The sequence below is a fragment of the Leuresthes tenuis genome, unplaced genomic scaffold, assembly GCF_036924035.1.
Source record: "Leuresthes tenuis unplaced genomic scaffold, fLeuTen1.0.hap1 SCAF_16, whole genome shotgun sequence".
NCBI classification, from domain to species: domain Eukaryota; kingdom Metazoa; phylum Chordata; class Actinopteri; order Atheriniformes; family Atherinopsidae; genus Leuresthes; species Leuresthes tenuis.
Genome location: NW_027325370.1, coordinates 3,757,987 through 3,784,725, shown reverse-complemented (window position 1 = coordinate 3,784,725; position 26,739 = coordinate 3,757,987). Strand labels below are relative to the sequence as shown.

The following is a 26,739-nucleotide window of genomic DNA, read 5'->3' as shown; positions in this document are numbered from 1 at the left end:
AGAAAAATACAAAGCACCTGGCCTCTTTAATTGTTTGAACCTTCTGTTTCGGAAACAAGAAATCAAACGGAGGGGAAAGGTGCCACTCTGGTGCCACTCTGAGGTCAGGGCTGAGTGTTTTTAAAGAAGACACTAAGCTGCTCACAGAAAACAAAGTGGCCTGCAGCAAAATCTGTCCACCTTTAGACAACAGCTCTCTTGAGAAAATCGAGGAGGAGAAGAGAAAAAAACAACCCCAAGCACAGTTTTTCCTTGTGTGTTAATGGAAGTGCACAAGTGCTTTTTTGTTTTAGCTCTGCAGCTGGACCTGACTGACTAATTGGTAGTTTGCTTCAGTGTTTTCCAGGGCTTACTTCAAAGGCTTGCAAGTTCCATTAGGATTCTGTACCAGCGGCATCTTGCTTTCTGCTCTGAGATTTAAATTATGCAAAGTTATAGAAAGAATTTTGCTGCGACTGCTCCATGTTTTAAAGCCAAAACGGTACCACCATTTTAACAGTAAGCTATACAGTATCATGCACACTGCATCGTCTTCTTTTCTCGTTGGCGTTTGAAGAATTTTATTTACTAATTGTCAGTAGATGCTTGATTTCAGCATAAGACAAGCATCTCCTGAGTGTTTGTGTGCTACTTACCAAAGCTCAGAGTGATTATCCACAAACAGCACCAACTATACTGCTTCAATTATTCAGCGAATGACTAATATTATCAAAAGGAGAGGAACAATGTCATTGCTATTAGCAGTTTAATGCTTTCTGAACTGTTGCGTTGACTTTATATTCAAAGGAGAAGCAGGTTTCTTTTTTTTAATTAAAGGCTTTGGCTTGAATTTAAGAGGAAACCTTTGACGCCTTGACATGTTTTTAACTCCTTAGTCTCCACCAAAGGGTGCCACCATCCCCTATCGGCCGAGTCCCTCACCAGCTGCTCTCCTTATAGCAGGGAATCAGGTGAGAAAATCTGATTTTGCTTCTTACACTGGGCAGCTAATCAATCACACGGTTGTTCTCCAAATGGATACAGGAGCTCAGTAGGGCTTAGACGGTCAGCAAATGCACTTAGTGTTGGATGTAATGATCAAAAAATAGAATAATAGCTAATGATTAGTAAAAGCGTTGAAGGAAACTACTTCATCATGAATGATGATCCAGCATGATGTGAGCTTTGCCTGCCGATGGGTCACAGTTTGGGAGGTTACTGAGGGCAGTGCAAAGGAGGCACAATTTTAAATGCTCTGCCACTTTTTATTAAGTTTTACACTTCATATTTCCTTCCTACGACAAAATACCTGACATGGTTGGTTGGATGGAAGCTTGAGAGTTATTCGGTGGCTACTTTCCTCAAAGCAGAAACAAGCTGCGATTGCTTGTCGCAAACCTGTGGAAGTCGTGAGTTTCAGAGCAGATCAGTACTGTTTTGACTCATGTGAGAGTTTGAACAAAGATAACTTTACACATTCATGATATTCAACTTGGCTTGTTTTATTTAGACAAGTAAAGTCCGTGGTTTGAAGACTGAACAGTGCCTCTGCTGAAATGGTTAGGTGAAGCATTTATAATGGTGATAATCTCAGTTTAGCATGCTAGCAAACTCACATAAGCACAAAACCCACAACACAGACTGATGGGACTGCTTTTGGTTGTGCAGGTTGTTGGTTATAATCCAAATGGGTCAAATGAGATCTGGTGGTGAAATATTATCTATAATATCCAGACAATTTTTATTGAAATAGTTTGCTAAAAAGAAAAATGTCCTGGAACAGGGGTTATACAGGGTATTTCCTCTGTGGAACACGAATATTTATCCCACGTTAGTTAGAATAGCTTTAGTGGTACAGCTGTCCTTACCTCCACTACTGGAAGGATTCTCAAATATTTTCAGGTTGTTTAGGGCTGATAATTTTTTAAAGGACGCAAATCAAAACAACTCTGTGCATCACGTGGCTTCTCCCTTAATTACGTTGTTGTATGTGGGGTAGCTTATTATTTCCATGCACAATAATTAATTTGCTATTGTATTTTTCACTATAAAAAAGTTATTATGCCAGTTTAATTTGTAATATACTTGGCAAGTTCTTTGTGAAAAACTATTCGTTAATTCCCTTTTTCTTGGTGATACACAATTCTATTATAATTTAGCTGAAGCCTGATTTAAATCACCTCACAGTAAAACAGATCAGGATATAGATTCTGTGGGTGGGCAGATGAAGATTGCAGCATTTTTTAACAACACTAGCCTATCCTCGTCCCAATTTTGTGGGATTCCTGCAAGGATAAAGGATCTGGGATCTGATGGATTAGTTTTTGGAGATGACCTACATGGCTATCGGATATTATTTGCATGTTGTTTTGTCAAAGTTCACATTCTTCATCAGATTTCTTACGAGCCCCTGTGTTGTGACAAGACTCATGCCGAGGGTCCTCGGTAGGGGATTGAGAGCTTTTTGTGTGTGTGTGCGCATGAGGGCGGGGTTGAGTATTAAAGGTGCTGCGGTTTGAGAAGGGGCAGATATCCACCCTCCCATGGAGTGAGTCACAAGATTAGCAAGTGTGACTGGAGACCAGCCGTCTCCTCTGGCTACAGCAGCAGCCAGGAATTCTGCATAGCTGTCAGCAGTTCTGACACCGTTTGTGCTGCTTCAGACTCTGGTCAGTTTATGGAATGGCTTTGTGTTTTTGATATTCCTCACAATACGCGATGAAATCAAACCCGAGGAACGATGTTGGTCACTGAGAGTTGGCTTTAATAAAGACTGCACGGTGATCTAAATCTCTGAGAAAATTAGGTGGAGTGGGAAACGGTCTGTGGATGAGTCATATTTAAGCCTGTTAGGTGTGTGAAAGCGTCAGAAATTCAGATTCGAGATGCCATCTCAGGCCAGATTTAAACTGTAGCAACAACTTAAATATATATATTAATTTCAGTAATCTTCACTTCCAATGTTAAAATAAAAGCTGAACTTGATGAACATATTTTCACTTTGTGTTTTCATGTGTTTCTGCGTGTTTTGAGGTTTTTGACGCATCAGAATTTGCACCCCATCCTCTGTACTCAGTCACCCAAGGTGGCCTGGACCTCCAGCAGGTAAGCGGACAATCATTCAAGAGAAGTCTGTCAATAATGTTGTCACTCCTGAATATAAGGAAGCAGCTTGTTTTAAACACTGGGCTTTAAACTCCCATGTGGAGCACAGGAATGAGTGTGAGGGCTGTGAGGATCTAAGTGATGAGTGAGTGCACTGGCTGGGCAGTATGCGCAGAGTTACACAGTCCATCATATGGTATAAGGCATTAAAAACAACAGCTGAGAGTAAGCTGCAGCTATTGTTCTAGCCTGTCATAAGAGCTATAACCCCTCCTGAAATCCGATGCCATCACACACCACCTCCAAAGCCTCTCGTCTCTTTTTTAGTCCTCCCTACCTCTGCACCAGAAACACTTCAACTTTAGGAATATTCCTCCCATGACAGCAATAGCAGCTACTGTCATAATATCAGAATGGAGACAATAGCCTCAAACTGTGCGTAATGAAATACAAAGACTTCACAAATGGGATCATTCATGCTTTAAATGGCAGGATTGTGGCAATGAATTTTCTCACGTTGGTTTGCCTCCTAATAAAAACACAGCTCCCCTCCAGTTTACGACCATATAGGATGAACTAGCAATACATGCCAGACTGCTGGCGTCAGACAGAATTGAGTTAAGCTAAGTGCTGTCTGGTGGGGCCATAACTGTAATAAGGGAGGGCTGCAGGGACACCACCCTTACTAAGAAAGAAAGAAAGATAAGAAAGATGAGATAGATAGATAGATAGATAGATAGATAGATAGATAGATAGATAGATAGATAGATAGATAGATAGATAGATAGATCACTGAATTATATTCATATTCCAACGGTCAAGGCTAAAAACAACATAAAGAATTTAATACAACTTCAAAATGTATGTGATCATTGCAATGCAGGTAACGGCACCATCCACCCAACCTTCCTTCTCTTTATGAGGATTTTGTGGCTTGTTAAAGGAAACACCTGTTTGTTCTTACAGGACACTGTAAGAACAAGCAGAATATATACGGTCGTCTCAGTTGAAGGACTTGTTGGGTAGCAGGGGATCTAAAACATCTCCGACCCATGTCATGTTCCATGCCAGAGGATCTTATTGGAACCCTTGTTTTGATCGTGGCAAGACTGAGATTGCAGATAGAAAGAAGCTGTGATAAAAAAAAAAAACAATTAACATCCCAAGGTTTTGTTCTCACGATACAAAGGCATGGGAAAGAGGTTACTAAATCAGGGTCAAAGGTTAGTAGAGATAATTATGATGTGGCCTGTTCTCTTAAACAGGCACGTAATACATCATAGAATGAAGAACAACATGCCAAATGCCTCCATTTTGGCGTCTTTTATTAATGATGCCACTTCACTGAACCACAGCAGATTGCAGGATATCAGTATAACACAGAATCACTATATACACACATGTACAATACATATTAAAAACTATTAATCAACTTTATCAGCACCACATACATGTTACGTGGTGTGTGGTTCGGCGGTATTGTGAATGAAGATTAAACAGATTCTTTATCTTGTTGTCAGACATCATTAACATGCAGCTACAGTTTCAGTGCAGTCTCACGCCAGAATGTGAAGGAACTATGTTGGTTCACAGCATATCACATAATAATTTAACAAAACCTGATCCGTAATATTGTTTTATGTCTTCATCTGTGTTTCAGGATAATAGCTACTACATTTTTACATGCCTAAGCTTTCTTTTGCATATGATAAATTGCTTGCATTTTGCATTATATTAAACTGTAACGAATGTGAAGGCAGCAGTGGATGGATGACGGTGTTAATAACATCTATTATTCTCCAGCAACTTGGAAACTTGACTGACTCGGCTGTCAGGCGCTGTTAGGGTTAGACATAAAATCACACAGTTAGGTTTAGATATTACTGGAAATTATAGATAACTGTCCTTATTAAGGTAAACAGATTGTGCAGAATAACAAGGACATAGAACTGAATCATTTAAAAGCCATTTTTAGTGCAGCAAAGGCAAAGCACCAATGACCTCTATTGTTTTGGGGTTAAGTGAGAAATGGATGTTTCTAAAGCAGGTTACTTATGTGAAAGTGTGGCCAGTGTCATTTCTGTTATTTAGAAAAAAGGACATGTATTGATAGTGAGGCACTTTCATTAAGGCACTGCAAATTTATTGCGAGGGGGTGTGACGTTTTTATCGGTGCAATTTGCCTAATGCAGGATGCTTTCTTTCAGGCCTACACTTTGCAAAACCAATACGGCATTCCACACTCAGAGGTATGGCTGTCCGTGTGCAAATATTAGAATTTAACATATTATGAGAAGTTTAATGTTTTAGTGAGTCACTGAGTCAGTGTTCTTCCTCTTTGTTTCACAGCTGGCCAAACTGCATCAGCTGTCAATGCAGCAAGGCCTGAGTCCCATTGCCCAGCCTGCCTCCACGATCATTCCTGGTATGAGTACAGTAATATTAGTCAGGGATTTCTTGATTGTACTCCATTGTACTTGCAGTCAACCATTGCATTTTTCTCCCCATCTGGAACCATTCATGGGTTTTTAAGCAGCCCACAGGTGTGAGCAGTAAAGGCTCGCTGTTATTAGCTGTGTTGATTATGAGCTGTCTGTGACGAGGGAGAAGAAAAGGCTTCATACCTCCCAGTCTGAGATACTATTATGTGCAGCGATATGTTCTGCAGAGTCAGAGAACTGGGAAAAAGTGCGGAATGAATGCCATGTTAAACATCAGCCCATTAAAATAGAAATTAACTCCTTTTCTATATCTGGCAGTTTTCTGCTGAAAGGCTTTTTTCTTCAGTGGTTTGTATGGTTGAGCTAACTAAAGGAGCTGAATGAATATTTAAAATGTCTGATATGTCAGTTTTATTCAGTTGATGTTTGTATTTTCTCTTTCATTAGGGATGGACTCAAACTCTCAGACATCTCAGGAGCTGCTTATTCCCAACGATGTAAGGAAAATCTACACGTAATCTTAGTATTTTCCCGTCCAGTCTTCATCTCACATGTAGGTGACTAGCTGCGACTCCAAAGCTGTTGCAGTGTGACTTCAAAAGAGATGAAAGGCATGGCGGCAACTTACTAATTATCCTCATTATTCTAACCTCTGACTAAACCAAGGTTAAAGGGACTATGAACTGATATGGATCCTTTTTGCAGTATTGTGTTGGCTGCAGTTATAATGTCTTAGAGTGGCTCCCATGAGTGATCAGTAAATCCTCTCATGTTCCCTGACCTACTTAGAGACTGTCTGCTGTCAAAACAGCCAATAAGAAGACAGAGAAAGATCCTTTCCCTCTTCACTTTGCCTCCGCCTGGCTTTGATGAGCAGACTCGGATCTGAGAGCAGAAATAACAATGAAATAATAAGTCCAACATCAAGTCTGGCTGGTTTGGTGTGAGAGTGATGGCTGCTCCGGCTGCTCACAGCAGCGTCATCTGAACCAAAAAAAGAGAAACAAAAAATTTTAATGAATCCATTTATAATTTATAATTTAATCTTCAGCTCACATGCCCAGAATCATTCACAAGGATGAAATTTTCTCAAAAGATTAAAGGATAAGGCCAGTGCTTAAATGTCATGAAGGACACTGTGGTGTTTAGAATGCCTTATTTAAGCAGGATTAAATAGTGATCTCATTTTGGACTATTTTCAAATAATGTGCGTTGATATTTGGTGGTGCAAAATACTCCTTTGGTTGCTTTTTTTTTTGGCAACGAAAAAGCAGAAATAAACATAATTTTGACTTTGCTGACTGTCGCAGCATTTAAAAAAAGAAAAAAAAACTGAAACAGGATTTATTACTTTAGGTCTCACTACAACATGTAGGATATAGCCAGATGCCTCAAACATTTCTAAAATGCCTGAAGCCACCCTCTCCCCGTAAACCCCCACACTGCGAGCAGCACAATGCATCAGAGGGATCCTAGCGCCGTGCGTGACAGGGACAGCTGTGAGTTCCAGCCATTGTTCCAGAAGAGAGGACTTACAGCCGTGACTGAGCCTCCTCGGCCCCCCTTAGGCCGGGCCACGCAGCGGCCACACAATCCAGCTCTGTGCTCCCACACTGAACGCAGAAGGAGGCTTATGCACGCACACAGATGCTTTCAGAAACTGCTTACACCCAGCCAGCACTGTGCTGCACCTCTGCGGAAGAGGGAAGATTTAGCCGGAAGAAAAATGGTTGCCCCCTTTACTATCACATCCCTCTTCCTATGTCCTTTGAAACGACTGCCTCAGCAGGAACTCAACAATATTTAGGCCACGTGTAGTTGAGGACCAGGAGCGCTGTGCGGCTTCTGTTAATGAGTGCTTAGAAAAAATAATCGTCTGTGACGTGTCGTCGTTTTATATTTAGCTCTGGTTTGCTCAGCTTTTTCCAATTTTTTTTTTTTAAAGTTGTTCATACGGAAATGACAACAGTCTGAGGTCACACGCACCAAAGTGAGCAAACTGTTGACAGCTGGTATCTATTGACAGCTGCTGGAGATTTTTGGTCTCAGTGGGGGAGAGACGTTATCAGTGATATGAGGTCTGTAGCAACCATTGTCTCCAGAGTTGCTCTGCTGTTGTCCGTGTGTGTGTCCCCCCCCCCACCCCTTCCCCTCAAATAAACTGCTGAGCCAATAATAGCCAGGCAGATCAGCCAGGTCACTGGAACCGATCGGACATTGTGGACCAGGAAAGGAATGTGAAAAGCAGAGAGGACAAGGACAGCACAAACTTTGTGTTTGTGTGTGTGTTATTCTGTACGTCAAGTATACGTCAGCCTCTGTTAAACCTCCAGCACACTTCATCACTGTCGGTGTGCTTGCTATATATTTGGCAGCATAGTCATGTCGGAGAGCCCCTGACACCCTGCACTTGGGCTGATAGGCGGCTATGAGCTCTGATTCTGCTAAATATCCATTGTCACTAATAGGCAGAGGTCCAGCTTGGGTAACATAAGCAGAACAAAAGTGATAATGTATTTTGGAATGCAATAAAAGTCATGTCATTGGCTAATCTGTTTTCAGCAGAGAGAACACTCAAGCCATGGGGACTGTATGTTATGCATTTTCGTTATTTTCCCATTATGTTTTCCATTACTGCGGAGATGCATCAAGCTGGCGTGTGTTTGGGAAGTCATCACCACTCTGAAGAATCAATAACCTTTTAGCTACTCAGATTAATGAGAGGCAAATGTGCCTTCTCTCGTCTCTTTTACCGGTGCGGACACAGTTGCAATTAAGGGAGACTTGGGGAGGGGGTAAAAGAAAGTGCATTTGACATGCATGATGGATGACCAAACCACTGAAGACAAGCAATATTTGAAATGGTCTGCATTAGGTCAGCTAAACAGCAGCAATTTTTTTCTGTACTCTTGACACCAGAATCCCTTTCATCAGCATAACAGATCCGATAATAAGAAAGAGCTTTGTTCAGTCGTAAACTGCGTCTACATAGTTATTCATTCTTCCATCAAACTAACCCAACTCTCACCTCTGTTCCTTTGCAGCTGATTGGCTCAATCATCGGCCGTCAGGGCACTAAAATCAACGAGATCCGGCAGGTGTCAGGAGCCCAGATCAAGATCGGCAGCCAGCTGGACGGGACAAGCGACCGCCATGTCACCATCACAGGAACACCGGTCAGCATCAACTTGGCCCAGTACCTCATTACCTCCTGGTAAGGCCCAGTTACACGAGCATCTAATGAGCCGCTGCAGGAGCAGAGAATTATATTGGTTTGAAAGGGTCAAAGGTCAACCCTCATGCCATAATGAGGTATGGCCCTGGGCTGCTTGTAACTGTATTTGGGTGAATGGGGAGAAGCAGTGTTGCATTGTATTACAAAGCAACATTTACAATGAACATTTTAGAGGACATAAAATGAACTATTCAATAAAAAAAATGAATGAGCGAAGAAAAAAGTGGGAAAATAAGAGTTTAAATGTAATTAGAATATTAAAACTGTATTTCTTTACACACAACCAAGTCCTTGCTTCTACAGTTAGAGAAAGTTATAGTTTTTAAAGTATTGTCTCTCTTTTAATGTCAGTTATTCTTGTTTGGATGTACCTTAGACAAAAAGACTGAGAGGAGGATTTCTGCAGCCGCTCACCAATGCTTTTTATCATTAGTTTCCATATTCAGATAAATAAAGAGCATCCTTATATGAACAGACACTTTGGAGAATGCTGAAAAACTGTAAGTGGATGCATTATATCCATTATATCCATATCCATATATATATTAAAATAACGTTTTCCCCACAACAAAACTGCGTTGGATTAGATATCAGCCTGACAGCAGCAACGGCAGAGTGACACTGAAGTTTATGAAAGTGTGTTCTGAAGATCTTCATGTGCAGATCTGCCTAACCTCCTGAAACAGACATGAAGCACAAAAAAATGTCGTATCCATTTAAGACTAAGTAGACTTCAGTGGAGTTTCCCTCTGATAGTTTTCCAGAAACTTCCCCCAGTGTTGCAGCAACAGCATAATCCTCTAATTCCCTGACCTGTGCCCATGTCTCCCTGTTTCCCTTTCTCCTATCAGTTTAGAGACAGCCAAATCCACTTCCCAGGCAGCCACCATGGCATCTCCAGTCGACCTTAACATGGCCTTCACCCAGCCAGCCTCCCCTGGTGCCTCCCCCGCACCCACCCTTGCTGCCATGGGCACGCTGACCCCGGCTCATATGCTGGGCACACCATACGGTGCCATGCCCCTCTCTGGGCTGCTTGGGATGAAGTCCGTCCCCTTTCTGACTCTGTCCAGCCCCGCCCCCACCGTGGCCGTCACTGCAGCGCCCTCCCACACCACTCTGGCCGCCTACACCGCCAAAATCTCCTCAGCCAACTGCATCAAAAAGCCAGAGAGACAGAAGTTTGCTCCCTACTGATAATGTGTGGAGAGTCTGAAGGACAGCTGCAGTGTTCTCTCACAAACGCCTGATGTAGCCATATTCGCCAGAAGAGATGCTCCTGACTTTTACTCGAAGATGCATCACCAGAGACCAACGGATGACACCATTTAAAGTTACTTACAATTACAGATCATTTGTGAGTTTCCCATGATTGATGGACCGCTTTCATCGTCACCTCATCACTATTCTTGATCATTAAAAAAAGGGCTGGAACTTCACCTGAGAGACACATGTTAAACCGTTTTTACATGTGCTTCTCGGGTAAAACATCAGCTACGTATTTATCCTTCAATAAATTTGTAAATTGTACTCAGATGACAAATGCTCTACTGTATGATGCTTTTATACAATGTCTGTTTGCCTCTTGAAGTTTTTAAAAAAGAAATTTGTAAATGTCCGAGGGGTGTCTTTTTTTGTTTGTTTTTTTCTTTTTTTTAATATTCTGTGCTATAGTACTGTACTTTACTTCAGTGTTATGACTGTTTTGTTGGATTTTGTTTTGAACCTGCAACTTGGTAATCCTTATTTATTAGTATTGTTTCATTTATTAAAAGTCTTTGGTTCCTGGCAGATGTATCTGTCTCATAATTGTGTTTTTTTGCAAACTTTTACGGGTCAAAAAATTGCAGCAACGCAGGAGCACATTCAGAATTCACTGGGAAGACACGGTGCCAGATTCAGGTTTTGTTTCTTCCCAAACAGCTCGTCATTGCTGTCAGAATTTTTGAGAAATGCTTTTCATCTTGTGCTCTTGTGTTCCAAATAATAACTGCAGAATTGGATGATGCAACCCCCGTAGAGGCAAGATCCCAGCCTCCATGTCATACGTATAAATGTGCATGTACAAAGACCAATGCAAAATCACACGCTGTTATGTGCAACGAGCACTCTCTCTGTGAGTCCCTTAGGACAAAATACAGTGAGGCTCCAAGGCAGGGGAGTTGTGAGAGGAGAAAAAAAAAGAATAAAGTGAGAGAACTGAGGAAAACTCAGGGATCCACAGCAATGCGATAAACATGAAATAACGGCATATGCTGCTGAGGCGTCATCATCCTCAGGAGAGGCATTCAGAATGCTTTCAACCTAACACACAAACACACACACAGAGACATGAACTCCTGCAGAAAAGATAAAACGGCACCAGTATCTGCATTCTTACCACTTTGTTACTTAGCCCTGGACGGCCATTCAGTGACAAACAGCACCCTCTACTGTCCACGTGATATACTGCGCTTGCAGAAAAGGTGAAGAGAAGGCATTAGAGCTGATAAAAGATTGTCTTTAATGTTTGGCATTGTTAATGAATTCCATACCACAGCAGTTATGGGAGTAGGAAAACCACTTTTACAACCAAACACTTTTTGATCATGCTAACACCATATGTACAGGAAAGCACATTGAAAAGTGTATAAAGTATTTATATGAGAAGAATGGTGGAGACGGCCACAGTCTAATGTATTTGTCCTTTTCCAAACACTGATTATAGATATTTATCAATTACATTGATCTCTGGAGTACATGTATATACACAAAACAACAATAAACCTTTTTTAGGGCTTCTGCAATAATTCTCAAAAATATTTCACAATACTGCTGTATGTACAATAACAGAATTTACATTGAAAAATTCTATTGTACCTATAATCTGAGTATCACTTCAGTCGCCAGTTGTCCTCTATGCTATCAAGCTCATAACAGATACTCACTAGTAAATTTAGTAACCTCATCCTCATACAGAGTACAGCAGCCTATGCAGTGCGTGTACCTGGGCCTTCTGTCAGTATCTGGAATATGCTCACACAACTGATGATCTCACATACAAAAATAGATCTTGTCTAGTCTGCTGACAACTTGATGTACAGTAACACAAAGCATCCACCTGCAAAAAACAACCAGGAAAACAAGTAATTGTTAAAATATTAGCTATATCCTTCCAACCAACAACGGGACGATAAGCAGTGCTGTTTTTCTGCTCCACAAAAAAAAGGAAACCTCTCTGTCGGTCTATCCTTCAGCGTTCTCCTGAAACACATCATCAGTTTTCAAACAACAGAAGGTGATTGAGAAAGAGCTGCAGGCAGGATAAGAAATATTAAAGCTACAAAACAAACAACAATCTGAAACCAAAAGCAGGATGAAACTATACAAAAACATCACTATGTAGATATCTTTTTTTTTTTCCTTCATGGAGCGTACAGTGAACCAATTGAACATAGCTGTCGCTAAATGAACTTCACACAATCCAGGTGAGAGGTCAAACTGCGTTTGAGTGCACTTAAGGCAGGTAGGCGATTCCAACACTGTCTGTGTGGGCTCCATGACCGCGTCCATCAGTCCAGGTTCAGCACTCACTGCTTAACATGAGCTGACAGCCGCGCAGGGAAGGAGAAAGATGGAGGAAAACAGAGATGGAGGGAGTGGTGTTCTGAGTGTCCAGCAGTGGGTTGAGGTGTGAAGTGGAGCCCTCGCTCCTCATTCGCCATGAGCATGAAAGCTGACAGGAGTGGGATGTGTCTGTCACTGTCCTCGGTTAACATCCGTGGTTTACAACAAGCTCTCATTCCTCTTCAGATATCTTTGCCACATAAAAGACAAAAATACTGTAGATCCTTTTTTTTTTTTTTTTTTTTCTTTTTTTTTTACAGAGACTGAACTTAAAGCACTTAAACAAAAACCGGGATTGCAGCTTATGCAGTACAAGTAGAACATCTCATCTGGATACATTCATGTAGGTTTCCATACGCATAGTACGGACGGGAAATCATCGGTGACTGTTCATGTCCCTTGAAGCGTCGGCCCAAGAGGAAAGATGCAAGTTCAACCTGCGCCACCTGCAATTCATGACAGCCCAGCAGCAACACATCTTACAGCGCGCTACTTGATATGATTCACTATTAAGGAGCACTTAACAGTGTTTTTGAAAAACATAATGGGCGTAAGCCTTTGAAAACGCTATAATGTAGTAAATTTATCAAAAAAAATATTAATATATATGAAGCATTTAAAGCAGAGAAGTCCTGAAACCTTCCACGGTTTCTTTGTTGTGAGAATGAAATGAGGAGCAAAGTTGAGGGAGTTCAGCGCTGATGCTGCAACAGGGATCATGTTGGCTGTGATCGTGGTTGTAATGTTTCACAAAACTGTTGCCATATTATTCTCAAATGAAAGAAAACATGCTCACAAACTAGTTGTACAGTTGTGTACAATCAATATGAATTTTTGAACAAAGCGACTCTGTCTCATTGTTCAGCAGATATTATTCTTATGGTCGTATTGAAGAGGCCACGTGGAGCAGCGACGGCAGTTCTGCCTCAATCTGGAGCATCGTGGAGATTCACTTCTTTGTTTCTTTCCTTCATATGCACTGACATTAAAATGCACAGCAACAAGGGTCAGCTGACAACCAACAACCTTGTCTTCACGTCAAACTCTTTCTGTAGCTGCTCTGTTAAGTCAGTGCAAATGAAGGAGAAGATAGCTCTACTTTCAATTTAGCTGGAGCCTCCCCATCACTGGGCCTCCTCGTGCTCTTCGCTTATGCACTGCTCCCAGGGGTGCTTCCCCTGGTCCTCTCTGTGGCCGTGAGGGGAGTGGAAGATCCTGCGGGGCAGAGGGATGGGCTGAGGTGCCAGCTCCTCCTCAGGGATGCAGCCCTCTCTCAAATATGGTTTGGGTGGCACTGCTGGAGGCTGCGGTCGGCGGTATGGGATGTGATGAGGGCCGTGAGTGGGAGCGTGGTGGTGAGGTGGCGGCCCATGGGAGTGGCTGTCCAGTCCCGGGTGGGCGTGAGCGTGAGGATGCATGTGAGTGTGTGGGTGTGAAGCAGGGCTGCGATAGTGGAAAGGGCGGACTGGGTCCATGGAGTCGATCTCTGTTCCACCGTAGTGGATGTGTAGGTAGGGAGAGGCCAGGTACTCATCAGGGGGGGACCACAGGTGACTAGGAAGAGGCTCCAAGGCATCATTCCTGATAGGACCGGGGTCAGGATACTGACCCCCAAAGTTACTCTCACTTAGGGAAGAAACGCCACTACTGGCGCTGCCTGACAGAGTTGAGTTGCTGCCACCCAGAGCTGACTGAGGACTGGTGGGGGAGCCGGGGATCGGGTGCAGAGGAGACTGGGGAGAGAAATAACTGCAGTCAGTGTCAAGTTTCCCTCAACAGAACTGTTTCACAACAACACTAATTTCAGAGGTATTTAAGCTGTTTTCATGTATGCGGTGTTTGCATGTGTGTGTGAAGTATTAAAGAAACATCAAATTATTTCAGCACATTAGAAAGAAATAATGTAAACGGTTCAAACTTATAAAATGTAACCTTAACTAGTTTTTTCATTTACATTATTCACACTTTTCTTGCACAAGGGCCCTTTAACATGTAGAGGGGCATGTTCTATTTTACCAAAGAAAGGATGAAGAATAATTTGGATCCAACAGAAATGTTGTGGAAAGACCTGAAGTGGGAAGTTCATGTGTGGAAACCAACCAACGTCTGAGAGTTGAAGCTCCTCTGCACAAACGAATGGGCCAAAATTCCTCTAAGATGATGTGTTTAGTTATCTCACTGGTTTAGCAAGGTCCTCTTTATTTAGATTTAAAACTGTGCAATATGCAATCTTTCATCTTAATTGTGCAGCAGTATTGAATAAGGCAAAGCATGGCTGTATGTCACAATCACACAGTCTGAGCCAAAAGTCAAAAGCAAAAATCCCATCTCTTATGCTGGTACCTTTCGGAGAGATCTAACAGGCAGGGTGGGAGGAGGGTCACTGTTCTGATGGTGAAATGCATCACAGTGCATCATGAAATGTCCTGTGAAGAGAGTCACATAAAGAATCTTAAAAATCTGGAGAAAACTCTTGTTGAAATATTGATTTTTGTCTGAGCTGGCGGCTTCTGTAATCAGTTGCTGGGGCACGTAACTGCGAGGTGGGGTGAGTACCTTGTGGGAAGGATCTGGGTGGGACAGGGGGCATGATCACCCCTCCGGTGGAAGCCGACATATAGGAAATCTGCTCCCTGTTCTCTCCATCCAGACTCCAGCTGCTGGCAGCGTTGGGAAAGACTGGAAGGGGAACAAAAACATGTAAACAAGCCACAAACAGCTCATGTCCTTGTGATATTTTACCTCCTTTGAGAGTCACCTTTCTCCGGTAGATTCATATGTGGATCAGCACAAGGCTTACAGGGGCTAACTTGCTGAAGTAAGGCACGCTGCATGTGGTTGTTCTGATAAAACAAACATGAAAAACTCAGATGAAACACACATTCAAAGTTATAAAGTACAGCATTTTCAAGGCAGCATTTAATACCATTTCCAAAGTCTGCTGTGATAATGTAGATCAGCCCTACCTGTCCATTCTCTGCCATGCTGTAGTACATAGAGTTGTTGACTCTCTCACGGTGCGACGGCAAGAGGATCATAACTTCTCGGTTGTGTTTGGCCTTATCTGGCAAAGATGGAGAGCCTGCACACAGAAAAGTAACAGAGGTATAGCATTCTCTGTTGAACAAATGTCCCAAAACTGCAATTTTTACTCGGCTGTTACCCCGAAGAGTTCATAATTCACGGGGAATGGGTAAAACTCTGAATAGATACGGAGGAGGAGGAGGCTCAGTACAAAGTACTTCTGTCAGCGAAAGTGTTTCTTACCTCTGGCACTTGACGGAGCAGAGTTGATAATCTGGGAGGAGTTGGAGCGGATTGAGCTCAGGCTGGAGGAGGAGGGGCTCGGCTGAAAAAGATGATCAGAACTACCTTTTATGCATTTTAAGTTGACGCACCGTACATCAGTACAGTTACATGAATAAGTTAAGTTTAAGTAAACAGCAAAAGCCACTTTTTAAAAGTAAGAGTTAAATCTGTTATCACATCTTGAAAAGGCCAGTTTTCACATAAGATCAGATCATCACAAGTGAAACTATGTCCACGCCATCTCATCTTTGAGTCCTACCTGCATGTGCAATGCCTCCTCAGGGTGTTCCCCCATCAGACCGTCCGTCATTATGACAAGGTTTCCTGCCTCGCTCGACGTGTGAGAGGACAGGGAAGAGGATGAATGACGGATCGAGCCCTGCAAGTTCAGAGGACTGCGGGACAGAGACAGCGTTTCAGATCGTAAACTCATTCGTCTTTCACGTCTAAAGCCTGTGCCTAAATTCATGAGAAACAAAACCTTTTAACCTTTGGACAAATTGCTCTTCTGTTACAGTGTTAAGGGTTTAGTTTAGAGTAAAGTCATCACTCTCTGACAGATTTGTACTTTAGAAAATGGATGAATGAAAAGACCTGGCCATATTTCTCATTTCCCACGCTGGGTTAAGACTGGCAGAGTTTAAGTAATTACTGCTATTTTTCATTGGACTACAGATGTGTCGCTGTGTGTGACCGACCTGTGTCTGTGTATGAGGCGCACACTCTCAGGGCTCATGTGGTTGTGGGACGAAAGGATGCCTCTGGGAGAGTTAACCCCTGAGCAGCCTGCTGGGCCGAACCGATCCACGCTGGGGGCAGCCTGCTGGGACCCAACCATATACTGCTCTGAATATTTACACCGCTCACACATGCAGGGACATTACCACATTTAAAAAACCTACTGTGGGACACATTGTTTGTCATCTAGAACCATAGATTTAATTATTCTTTTAAATGATATAATGACAGCGAAATAAACCCAAAATATCACAGCACTGGGTCATGTGATTCTTGCATAAAGTCACATGTGGGTCCACTTACATGGTGTAAACCTGTCCTCATCATGTGGAACTGATCTACCAGCTTTTTGTGCAGAGGACGCATCTCCGGATGCACCAGTTTCTCGTGAACAGCCAGCCCAACACCGAGAATATGCACCTGTTGTTGGAAAAAAGATGAGACAGCAGAATTCAGTCTCATGACTTTATGTTGACCGAGCAGTTCCATGACTTTTTAAGCCCAGTCAGACCTGCTCCTGCATGAGATCCTTCAGATGCGTGATCCTCTCTGTATCCTCCGGGTGACTGCTAATGTAGTCCTTATCAAAGAAGGCCTGTTATAGAGGATCAAACAAAAGACAAAGATGTCTCACATCCTGAGTTCATCATTTCTGAACTCCGCCCTCCCTTCCTCGCCCTACAGCGGTACCTCCTGATATCTGGCGATGCCTCCATTCACAGCAGCATCTATGACGCCATTGAGGCACATGCTGAGCGAGTTGATGTTGCCATGATGCTGTCTGTGTTGGTACTGGCTGATCAAATTCCGCAACTCCTGGGTCTTATTCTCCACCACATAAATGGCATTCTCCAGAGGGCTCACCTCCACCTGAAAACAAATATGAACACTCACCTAAGGCTGTAATACACTGGGAGTATTATGCAATAATGCATTCTTTAATCTAAAGTTGATCTGGCGTCGGGGGGCTTTGACAAAACAACCCTCATCGGGGAAGATGAACAGTGAAAGATGGAGGTTGGAGCTCCTCACCACTTCTCTCCTCTCCACTTCCGCCCAGCGGGAGATCCCAGGGAGAGGACGAGACAGGATCAAGGTTGTTCTTTCAATCCACAGACTCTGTTAAACATGCAGAGAAAGAGGTTGAGCTGCATTTTTCTTCCATCAACATCTGGTAATGTCAGCATTTCCTAGTGTGTCACAGATAAATAGGCAGGCAGACAAAATGACACCTAAAAAGAAAGTGTTGTAGACTGGTGACCTACATGCTACTACTCTACACTGTGTGTGATCCAACTCCATATTTGGGTTAGTGTGTCAAACAGCAACTTCAGTATCAAGTCGGGTCCAAGCCTCTAAAGCCGAGATGGTTTTCTTTAGTTTTAACAGAATCCAAAGTGGAAAGATTTTAGAAAAACACGATTTAGATTAAATTACACCGAATTATAAATAGATAAATCCCAACAATGCTGATTATCAAGCAAGATTAACCATGATGTTGCAGGATAAAGTCATAGACACTCAGCCGCTGATACGGTGAGACCACACAGATTATAAATTATTATAATCAGAAGATTTTAGTCAAAGACTCTTATCTGGCTTCGTGTTTTCAAAGTGTTACATTTGAGTGAAATCTGTGAGAGTTGCACTGCTTCCTCGTCGTACCCTGAACTCATTCTCACGGTCCTTGGGCCCCTTGTGGAAAGGCCTGTCATAGTGGAAGCGGGTGACATTGTTTATGCGGTAGAAACTCTTGATCCTCTCAGGCACACGCTCCAGCTGAGGCACATCAGAGATGTCTGACACTGGAGTAACCGCATAGATCTGCAAGTCTAGATGCCATGTGTCAAGGAAGTGACAGACAAGTGAGATGTACATGCATATTCTCAGAGGAGGAAGAACAGCATAGAGGGAAATGCTGACAGAGAGGATTTACTTTTACCGTCTGACTCTGGAAATCAACCTCAAAGTTAAGTTGAGTGTTTCTATTTGACATGGAATAATCAGTCATCATCAGTTTATCCTGTTAGGCAACACCTCATAACATTCTGAAACCATCAGGATACACTGAGCATCGCTCTGCAGGATGGTGTCGTCTGGTTGGTTGGTGTGCTGCATGGCTATGGCCTGGGGAAATTCCCCCAGCATCCTTTGCTGGAAGTCCTCAAGCCGTTCATAGTCATAACCACGACAGACGAATTCCTTGTTCTGCAGAGAGAAGAAGAAAACAGACGTTACATATACATGCAAACCCTGCAGTACTCCAGTTATTTCAACACTGGCAGTACAAGCTGTTTTAGGATTACTAGGATTACTGCAGCAGTTTTAGGCTGAGAAGATAAAAACGTGCACAGGGATGTTACTTCCCGTGCATTGTTTTCAAAAGCTGTGATACTATCACGTTTTAAATTGATAAGATGACACATACCCGGCAGTTAAAAGGCAAAATAGTTGTGCTTTTTGTTTGTTTTAACTACATTAATTCAGTTTTAGCTCCTGACCTGCTAACGCTCCCCGATTTTCACCAGTCAGTATTTAACTGTGTCGATCTGACTGTTGTTTGTGTGAAACAAGGCATTTACAGCGCATTCTTGGAGCTGCTGCAGCTCCACACCGCAGCTTTCTGCAGTAACAGTGAACTGAAATAGTTAAGTTGTTTGCCAGACAGCACGACAGCGAACTCCAAGTCACTAAATAGCTCTGTGAAGCTTGGAGTAACGGATTGGTGTGAGGATTTCAGACACTTTCGGGGCTATTTGTTTGTCAGTTTATCTGCCTTCTGAGACAACAGAGGGAAAATTCATTATATTTGTTCAGAGATGAAGCTCGGGTCCGTTATGTTGTGATGTGGACCTGGTCTGCTCAGAAACTGTGCTCCTTTAGTACTCTGTAAGGTCGTCACTATGAGCATCACAGGTCACTTTGCCATTTAATTTGCTATTTTTAAAGTAATGTTAAAAAAAAAACATTATTTTACAAAAATAGATAATAATATGTTTCAATGTTGCGGGTATTTTCTTAAAGCTTAACATGATGTACCTAGAATTTTTGTCCCTCAGCAAGGTTATAACTGGAGATACAGCTCCAGCTCGTTAGCAGCAGTTTAACTGGACCGCAGTACAGGAGTGGAGCTGCACATCTGGCTGCTTCAGCGTGAGGACGAACAAGGTGACACTAAATCAGAAAGGCCTTACCCTGAGGAAGAAAGGAAACTTCCTGCCATAGAAGCCCATTCTAAAGAACTCTGGTTCAATCCTCTGCTGTTCAATGATGTTGTCGTAGTATGCTGCCTCCATCTTCTGTAACACACAGATAAATATCCAAAATAGTCATGATAAATAATTATTTAATGACTCACATTGCTTTTTTTGCATGCTCAGGGTAATGAGGACGTTGTTTTTGAGACAACAGAGCATGAAAATGGCAACAGGAGCTGAAAATTTCACCTTCCAGCAACACTTTACGTACCCGTATCCAGCTGAGGCTCTGATAATCATATAAGGTCTCATACTGGAAAGCCAGCTCCCGGCAGAGTGAAATCCCATATTCCCAGCACTGCAAAGTCACGCAGAAATGAGAAAATGGAACAATTAAACTTGTAATTTAGATAAATTAGTCTCAGTTCAGTTGTTGTTTGGTCATAGATTACTGTTACATTCATTTTTATGAATAAAACTGGCTATTAAATCCCCCAATTCCCCAATCATTTGAAGTAACATCATAGGACTTTAAAAGTCTTGTTTTCCTTCTGAAATACATAATTTTTTTCCAAAGCTCAAAGCTAAGAATAACATGAGGAATTCAAACAGTATGTGATTGCTGGTCAGTGGGACATCAATCGTTTCCTTAGACTTGCCTTCGACTTAAACGGCAAGTTGGAGAATGAGTTGTTTTCCTGACATCATAATTTGCATATTTTTACTTGAAAATAAATTGTAATGTTTTGTCAGTTTAATTGGCAGAGGACAGATAATCAGAGGGTGGTAGTGACTTTTAATGTCTGCCTTTCAAAGTCATGGTTTCATCATTCACATCGATTATCCGTAGGACTAACTGAGCCTCAAAAGTATTGTTCAACAAGGTCAGCACATTAACTATTAATGATAACATTGTGCTGATCTTCAGTGGCTGTGTGGTGGGTTTACTGTATATCAAAGTAATAGCCACATGAATCCCAGCACCCAAGGTTTCCTGGCAGATCACTGCATTGTAATGAGAAGATCGGTGTTATTCACTTCACCTGTTGGTGCAATCTTTAATTCACTGGAGGCACCAACATGCAACTTGCTGTTTAAACAGTTACAGTCTTCTGTTTATCGCTGATAAACTTCAACAAATGGTGCAATAGGAGACTTTGCACTTACAGAACAGTCGTTTTTTTAAGGGGAGGTGTGATAGTAACAGCTGAAGATGACAATAAATGAATGAAAGAGGCCAGAGTCCGGGGGACATTCTCCTCCACAAAGCACAGCGACCAGTCAACTGATTTAATTTGGAGGACGAATACCAACCATAGAGGAGTGTTTCGGGAAATAAAATCACATTTGAGCTGAAGGCTGAACTACTGTTCCATGCACAAATGTTAAACCTTTTTATTTCTACGATGGTTTCAGAGTTAAAATGTCTCAGTACAGGAATTCCAGATGGCTACAGATACCATGATTTAACATTTTAAAGATTCAGCTTTTAGATCTCACTACTTAAAGCAGACAAAACAGAAACTGAAATTCAATAATCACATTATTGTGTAGCTTATATATAAAAACATTTAATAATTCCATGTCTGATAACACTATTATATTTTATTCTTACTATAGTCTTTCTACTCTGTAGTTCTGAGACTTGTAATTCTGTAAAGGACCTCAGTATTCCTTCCATAACTGAATATTCTGACATATTTTCACCCAGAACTTTGAGGAAGACTTTGAGGAAGACTTTGAGGAAGACTCTGCTTCACTCCCACAGTTGATGAGGGGAAATTTAACTACGCTTGGGGACAGCTGCACTGCAGATGAAAGCAAACATGATGCATGAGAGACTGCAACCTGAGATGGAGCCTGTGTTCTGAGCAGCTTTTAGGTTGCTTCCCTAATCAGAATATCCTCCTGATGGAGGTCTGCACACAACCCTGCAGAACATCCCCTCTCTGGGTTTTAAAAAATTCACTTGCCTTGCCCTTGTTGAAGTAGTGGAGGATTTTGCGACTCAAGTTTTCCTTGCGTTGCCACTCAGTCTGACAGGGGTAGTGGAGGAAATCCCTCAGAGGCCGGTCCTCCCATTGTAGCAGCTCCCAGTACAGCAGCAGGGTGAATGCTGCCTCTGTTTCAGTGATGGTGCAGAAAGAATCACAATGACTACTGCGTATGAAACAAAGCAAAAGACACTGAACTTCTGCGCTGTCTGCCCTCAGAGAACCAGACATTTTTGTGTCCAATTTTTTTGGAAAAGATGGCATATGATGCACAAACCATAAGTATGTGCACCATAGATGTTTTTTAGTTTCAGATGGGACTGGAGCCTCAATTCTCTGAGTCGGAATCCTGTGCTGAACCATTTATTCACCACAGTCCTTATTGTTCTCCTCTCGACTTTTTATAACCTCGCTGGCAGACAGAGTTTAAAAGCAGAACTTTATCAAAGAGGAAGGAATGTGTCAGTAATGACCCACTATGTCAAATACGCTGTCATTAACACTTAAGAGAAAAAGGAGTTCAATGATTCTAAGAAAATGTATTCTATTACCACCTTATCTTGACATTTTAAGAGGAAATGCTCTTCTTTAGGCCTTTTACCCAAAAGGTTTGTTGGGGGGGGGGGGGGGGGCAATGTGAGGGTCATCTTAGCAGAAACAGACTCCAAGAAGAACTGACACAGTAGCTTAATTCAACAGGAAAAGTAGAAGCTGGTAAAAATCCTGCACAGAGTTGAACTTGGGTGGTGAGCAGCTGATTTAATACAATAGATTAACAATCAACTGCAACTGCAAACAGTGCATGATGCACTACACATACATGCTCGAGTCCTGACTAGAACCAGGAAATACGACCATATTAGTCCAGAGCTCAGGTCTCTGCACTGGCTTCCTGTCGCTCAGAGAATAGACTTTAAAACAGTTCTTCATGGTCAAATTACATCTCTGACATTTTAGAGCCATATGAACTAACCAGGACTCTGAGGACCTCAGGGAGGGGTCTCCTGCTGGGGCCCAGAGTCAGGATTAAACAAGCTGAGGCTGCGTTTCAGCTTTATGCTCCTAAAATCTGGAAAAGTCTTCCAGAAGATGTGAGACAGGCCTCTGTTCTGACAGTGTTTAAATCCAGGCTGAAAACTGAAACTGAAACTGAAACAGCTGAAAGTATTTTATCTGCACTTTTCACTTTTAATCCAATTTATTAATGATTATTTTTGTGTTTTATGGAATGTTTTTATCTGCCTTCTTGTGATTTTACGTAGCTCTACACGCAGGAAAACAAATACAGAAATAAAAAAGTACATTTTTATAGGAAAAAACAGGTTGCCATGGTGATCCATGGTTGACTTTCTGATCTCATGATTCAGATATAATTTCATGTATTTGCTGTTAACTCTGCAACATATCTGTATTAGGTTATATTTAAAAATTTCATAATATATATTTGGACTTTTTTTATTTGTTTTTCAGTTTGCAGGGTTTTATTTTTCTTGTCTATTTTAATAAGCGTGCACATAAGTGACGTTCACAGAGCTCTCAGGGTCACTGCAGTGTAAATGGAGCGCGTTTCAGGGAGAGAGTACATACAAGATGACGGTATTTGTTTGCCACCGATTGGAATTAACAAAAGGGTTCACGTAACAATGTCAGTTAAGCTGTGATTAATCTCAGCAAACTGTCGGGAGAAGTTGCTACTGGCAACAGAAAGTTTAATTGACATCAGCTGCTGATGTCACAATAGACTATGGAAAGAGTTTCTACTCCTGGCTTGAAAACCATAGAAAAAAAGAGACCGTTTATTTAAAAAAGAGCCGTGAAAACACATTTTCTGGGTTTATAGTAACATTAACTGATTGGTCGGACATTTCTCTGTAGTAAATGGAATTACTTTTTGGTTTACGTTGGACAAAATAACAGATTTCGTTACATCCTATTTGACTGACATTGTGACAGTCATTTCCATTTTAATGAACCTATTAATCCACAGTAGTGGCAGATAAATACAAATGAAAATAATCATTACATGTTACTCTGAAGTAAACAGTGCATCACTCTGAATCCCTCACAGCCTCTGAAAGCCTCTTTAAGGTTGATTACATCTTTAAAACGTAAAAGCTTCCTTGAGGAAGACAATGATTCACATACAAAAGTGCAATCATGCCCAATTCTGCAAGACACAGAAACACACTCTGGTTTGAATGTCTGCACAGCTGCCTGATGTTTGCTTTACATAAATGATGAATATAGTTTTCAATTAGTCATATTTGGTGACATTTAGTTGCACATAATGAAGGCACCACAGCAGATAATGTGAGTAAATAAAGAACACTAATGCCATTCAAACAGCTGACAACTTCCCCTAATTTCCGGCTTCCATGAGTGAAAGTGGCATTACCAGATCCAAAAAAATACTCTTTGCTACACTTTAACTAGAAATAGATAATAAATCCCGAATGAGGGGATAAATCCCAGGTGCACGTAATTATCTCTACCTGACATTCACACTATTTATCCGAGAGTGTCTCTGCACTCTATCCTTTGTGATTTGTATAAATTATCCTTCTTATTTGTAGGTGTACGTAGAATCAAATCTGATTAAAAGTTTCAACACTTTTCATAGCTTGATGCCCCGGATTCCTGCAGCAACCAAAGCTGATTTGCATCAATTGCTTGCTAAAAAAGAGGCACCTGCACGAGCCCTTCAAAGACATTTGGAGCACCTGTACGTTTCTGTGACTGTAGCTTACTCATCATTTACAGTGGCTGGCAGTCAGTGGAGCTGGGCTGGAACGTATGTGAAGTCACCGGGCTGAATAAAACGAACTGATGATGGATGGAGATGCCATCAGTGTTACTTTCACACTGTACGAAAGTTGTGGTAAATTGAATTTTCGCAGTCGAATGGTGCCTGCGGTGTGACTAAAAAAACGTTAGACCTAAAATGGTGTGGGCTGGTTTCTACTGTGGAAGATATGATAGCTGGCAGGCTAATAATAATCCACAGTGTTGGAAATTATACAGCCTCTCATCATTTATCTCCATCACTGTCCTGACTTTAACAACAAAGCTACGCAGAATTCTTCTGTTTTGTCATTTATTAATAAACTCTGCACGGTACAAAACAAAGCTGGTCATGTTTTTTGAGATGTGACTATAACTAACTTTTGTTTTCTCTGTGCATTTACTTAGATTTTTCTTCTCTTTCTCTACTGGTGAATACCAGTGAGAGATATGCTGTTTTTCAGATGGCTCAACTCATCTCTTCTCTATTTCACTCTCTACTGCAGACTGTCTCTTTTCTGCTGCAAAGACACTGTTTTTATGCCCACATTTGAGTATCCTCTCTGACCAATCACTCTCTTGTATGTTAGCACCACCGTTTATTCATTGGATGAGCTCCCTTGAAATCTCAGTTGAGTTAGGGGCTGAAAAAACAGAATGCTGCATTTGCAAGCAACCTGAAGCCAATATCCATATCGTATCTCAGGTACCTGTGAAGTCCTCCGCTTGGAGATGAAGGTCACACAGTTTGTGGATGTAACGGATGTACATGTCCTCCTTGTTCACCTCTGATTTGTAGAAGTTCTTGAGTTGCATTGAAAAGGAAACAAGAATATTAAAAAATTCCACTCCCAATTAAACATGAATGTGTTCAGACTGAAGAGTGTCATGAAAGTCTCACCATAAGGTTGACAGTACCACCGATTTTCTTGTTCTCCATCTCATCTCCTTTCATGCAGTCCCTGGACACAGAAGCACATTATTCTATTGTTCTACAGGTTGCAGATATGTGCAACTTGACCTTGGAATACCTGTAATCAAGTAATCGCTCAACAAGTCTTGTGACTGATGTGACGAATGAGATTCCGGTTTCTCTCCAGGTCTCCTGCTCAATCTTCTCCAGCAAGCTGTGCGGAGAATACATGTTTACTAAATGTTATGAGAGCAGGGAATAAATGCATACAAATCACAGCATCTTTTATTTATTCTTTTAGAACAAGAAGACATTACAGCTCACCTTGGATAAGGACCAAACAGCTGTGTCCTGAGGTGTGACAGCAAGACAGCAGAGAAGTGTTTTAGTGGGAAATACTAAAATTATTCTGAGAATCACTGAAACGGCTCACTAAACGCATGTTTGCTGCTTACAACAGGCTGAAGAGCTCTCTGTGATTATCATCGCCTTTCCCATCTGACACCATGCTGTCCAGCTTATCCATCAGCTCTGCTTCCACCTACATAAACACAAACACATTCAGCTAAATGTGCGTTATGTGACAAGGAGCTGTTCATTCGAGCAGCACACAATCTGCATTTCATAGCACAAGACTGTCAAAGGGACCTGTTTGAAGTTGCCATTTTTCCTCTGCTCCCAGTCCATCATGTCGTGAAAAATTGGGATCATGATATTTCGAACTTCATTCTGAGGCACCAGGGTGACACCCAGAAAGGGACCCATCATTCCTGGGATGAAGTGGGGCTTGTTGTCTCCTGGATTACACAGAGTCATACAGACAGACACCTTTGATTACATGACTTCATGAAAATGTTGCAGGGGCTTCACGGTAATGTGTGTACAATATGTGTGTGTTGGGGGGGGGCGACGGGGATGACGCACCTAATTTTTGCCACATGCTGAAGAGCTCATATGCCATAACTACTCTCATATCACCATACCTTGAAAAAAAGAAATGATATAAAGAGAATAAAAGTGGCAAGTCAGAGAAATAATGCAGATAATGAATACACAGAAGCTTCTTACTTGTCAAGGACTTTCTTTCTCTTTGCAGGGCCAAGCGCCTCCAGCTGCAGGCTGGGTTGGTTGATGTACAGGACAGTGAGGCTGAAAAAGGAGTTCCACACCTGACAGAGACACACGTCGACAAAAGTAAATGAATGCTAAACTGAACGACATTTAAGTTATGGAAGTTTCAAAGATGCAATCAACAACAAAAAAAAAACAGCAGCCATCTTCCTACATGCTTACTGCCGCCCACTCACCCACCTTGAAATCAAAATCTGTCTCTGAGAAGTTCTTGTGCAGTGCCGGAGACAGAAACTGTGTTGTCACAACGATGATGCTGCAGAAAGCAAACATTGCACTTTCAGCCAACGAAAGGAGCTATGTGCCAAAA

At 41.9% G+C, this 26,739-nt stretch overlaps 2 protein-coding genes across 6 annotated transcripts in view; one reads left to right on the top strand and one right to left on the bottom strand.

Annotated features, from left to right (window-relative positions):
- Positions 1–10,553, top strand: part of LOC140272084 (poly(rC)-binding protein 4-like) — a 33,471-nt gene extending 22,918 nt beyond the window's left edge. Inside the window, exons 8-14 of the mRNA XM_072367412.1 lie at positions 876–950; positions 3,013–3,084; positions 5,292–5,333; positions 5,434–5,509; positions 5,973–6,022; positions 8,570–8,739; positions 9,612–10,553. Of these exons, the coding sequence (XP_072223513.1) occupies positions 876–950; positions 3,013–3,084; positions 5,292–5,333; positions 5,434–5,509; positions 5,973–6,022; positions 8,570–8,739; positions 9,612–9,957 (831 nt within the window). The 3' untranslated portion in view covers positions 9,958–10,553. The remainder of the gene's footprint in view (positions 1–875; positions 951–3,012; positions 3,085–5,291; positions 5,334–5,433; positions 5,510–5,972; positions 6,023–8,569; positions 8,740–9,611) is intronic.
- Positions 10,554–11,248: 695 nt separating this feature from the next.
- LOC140272112 (dedicator of cytokinesis protein 3-like) overlaps positions 11,249–26,739 on the bottom strand; it is a 47,299-nt gene continuing 31,808 nt past the window's right edge. For 2 of the 5 annotated variants that reach the window (XM_072367454.1, XM_072367457.1), the window contains 26 exons: positions 26,610–26,685; positions 26,367–26,467; positions 26,223–26,281; positions 25,947–26,095; positions 25,754–25,839; positions 25,623–25,649; positions 25,417–25,512; positions 25,287–25,347; positions 25,096–25,189; positions 21,584–21,732; positions 19,882–19,968; positions 19,608–19,712; positions 18,480–18,621; positions 18,079–18,245; positions 17,446–17,532; positions 17,104–17,283; positions 16,925–17,008; positions 16,717–16,833; positions 16,374–16,516; positions 15,935–16,070; positions 15,634–15,715; positions 15,333–15,448; positions 15,125–15,209; positions 14,923–15,045; positions 14,710–14,792; positions 11,249–14,099 (listed from right to left, as the gene is read on the bottom strand). In XM_072367454.1, coding sequence (XP_072223555.1) covers positions 13,491–14,099; positions 14,710–14,792; positions 14,923–15,045; positions 15,125–15,209; positions 15,333–15,448; positions 15,634–15,715; positions 15,935–16,070; positions 16,374–16,516; positions 16,717–16,833; positions 16,925–17,008; positions 17,104–17,283; positions 17,446–17,532; positions 18,079–18,245; positions 18,480–18,621; positions 19,608–19,712; positions 19,882–19,968; positions 21,584–21,732; positions 25,096–25,189; positions 25,287–25,347; positions 25,417–25,512; positions 25,623–25,649; positions 25,754–25,839; positions 25,947–26,095; positions 26,223–26,281; positions 26,367–26,467; positions 26,610–26,685 — 3,244 coding nt within the window. In that variant the 3' untranslated portion in view covers positions 11,249–13,490. The remainder of the gene's footprint in view (positions 14,100–14,709; positions 14,793–14,922; positions 15,046–15,124; positions 15,210–15,332; positions 15,449–15,633; positions 15,716–15,934; positions 16,071–16,373; positions 16,517–16,716; positions 16,834–16,924; positions 17,009–17,103; positions 17,284–17,445; positions 17,533–18,078; positions 18,246–18,479; positions 18,622–19,607; positions 19,713–19,881; positions 19,969–21,583; positions 21,733–25,095; positions 25,190–25,286; positions 25,348–25,416; positions 25,513–25,622; positions 25,650–25,753; positions 25,840–25,946; positions 26,096–26,222; positions 26,282–26,366; positions 26,468–26,609; positions 26,686–26,739) is intronic. The other 3 variants (XM_072367456.1, XM_072367458.1, XM_072367455.1) reach the window with 2 other exon arrangements.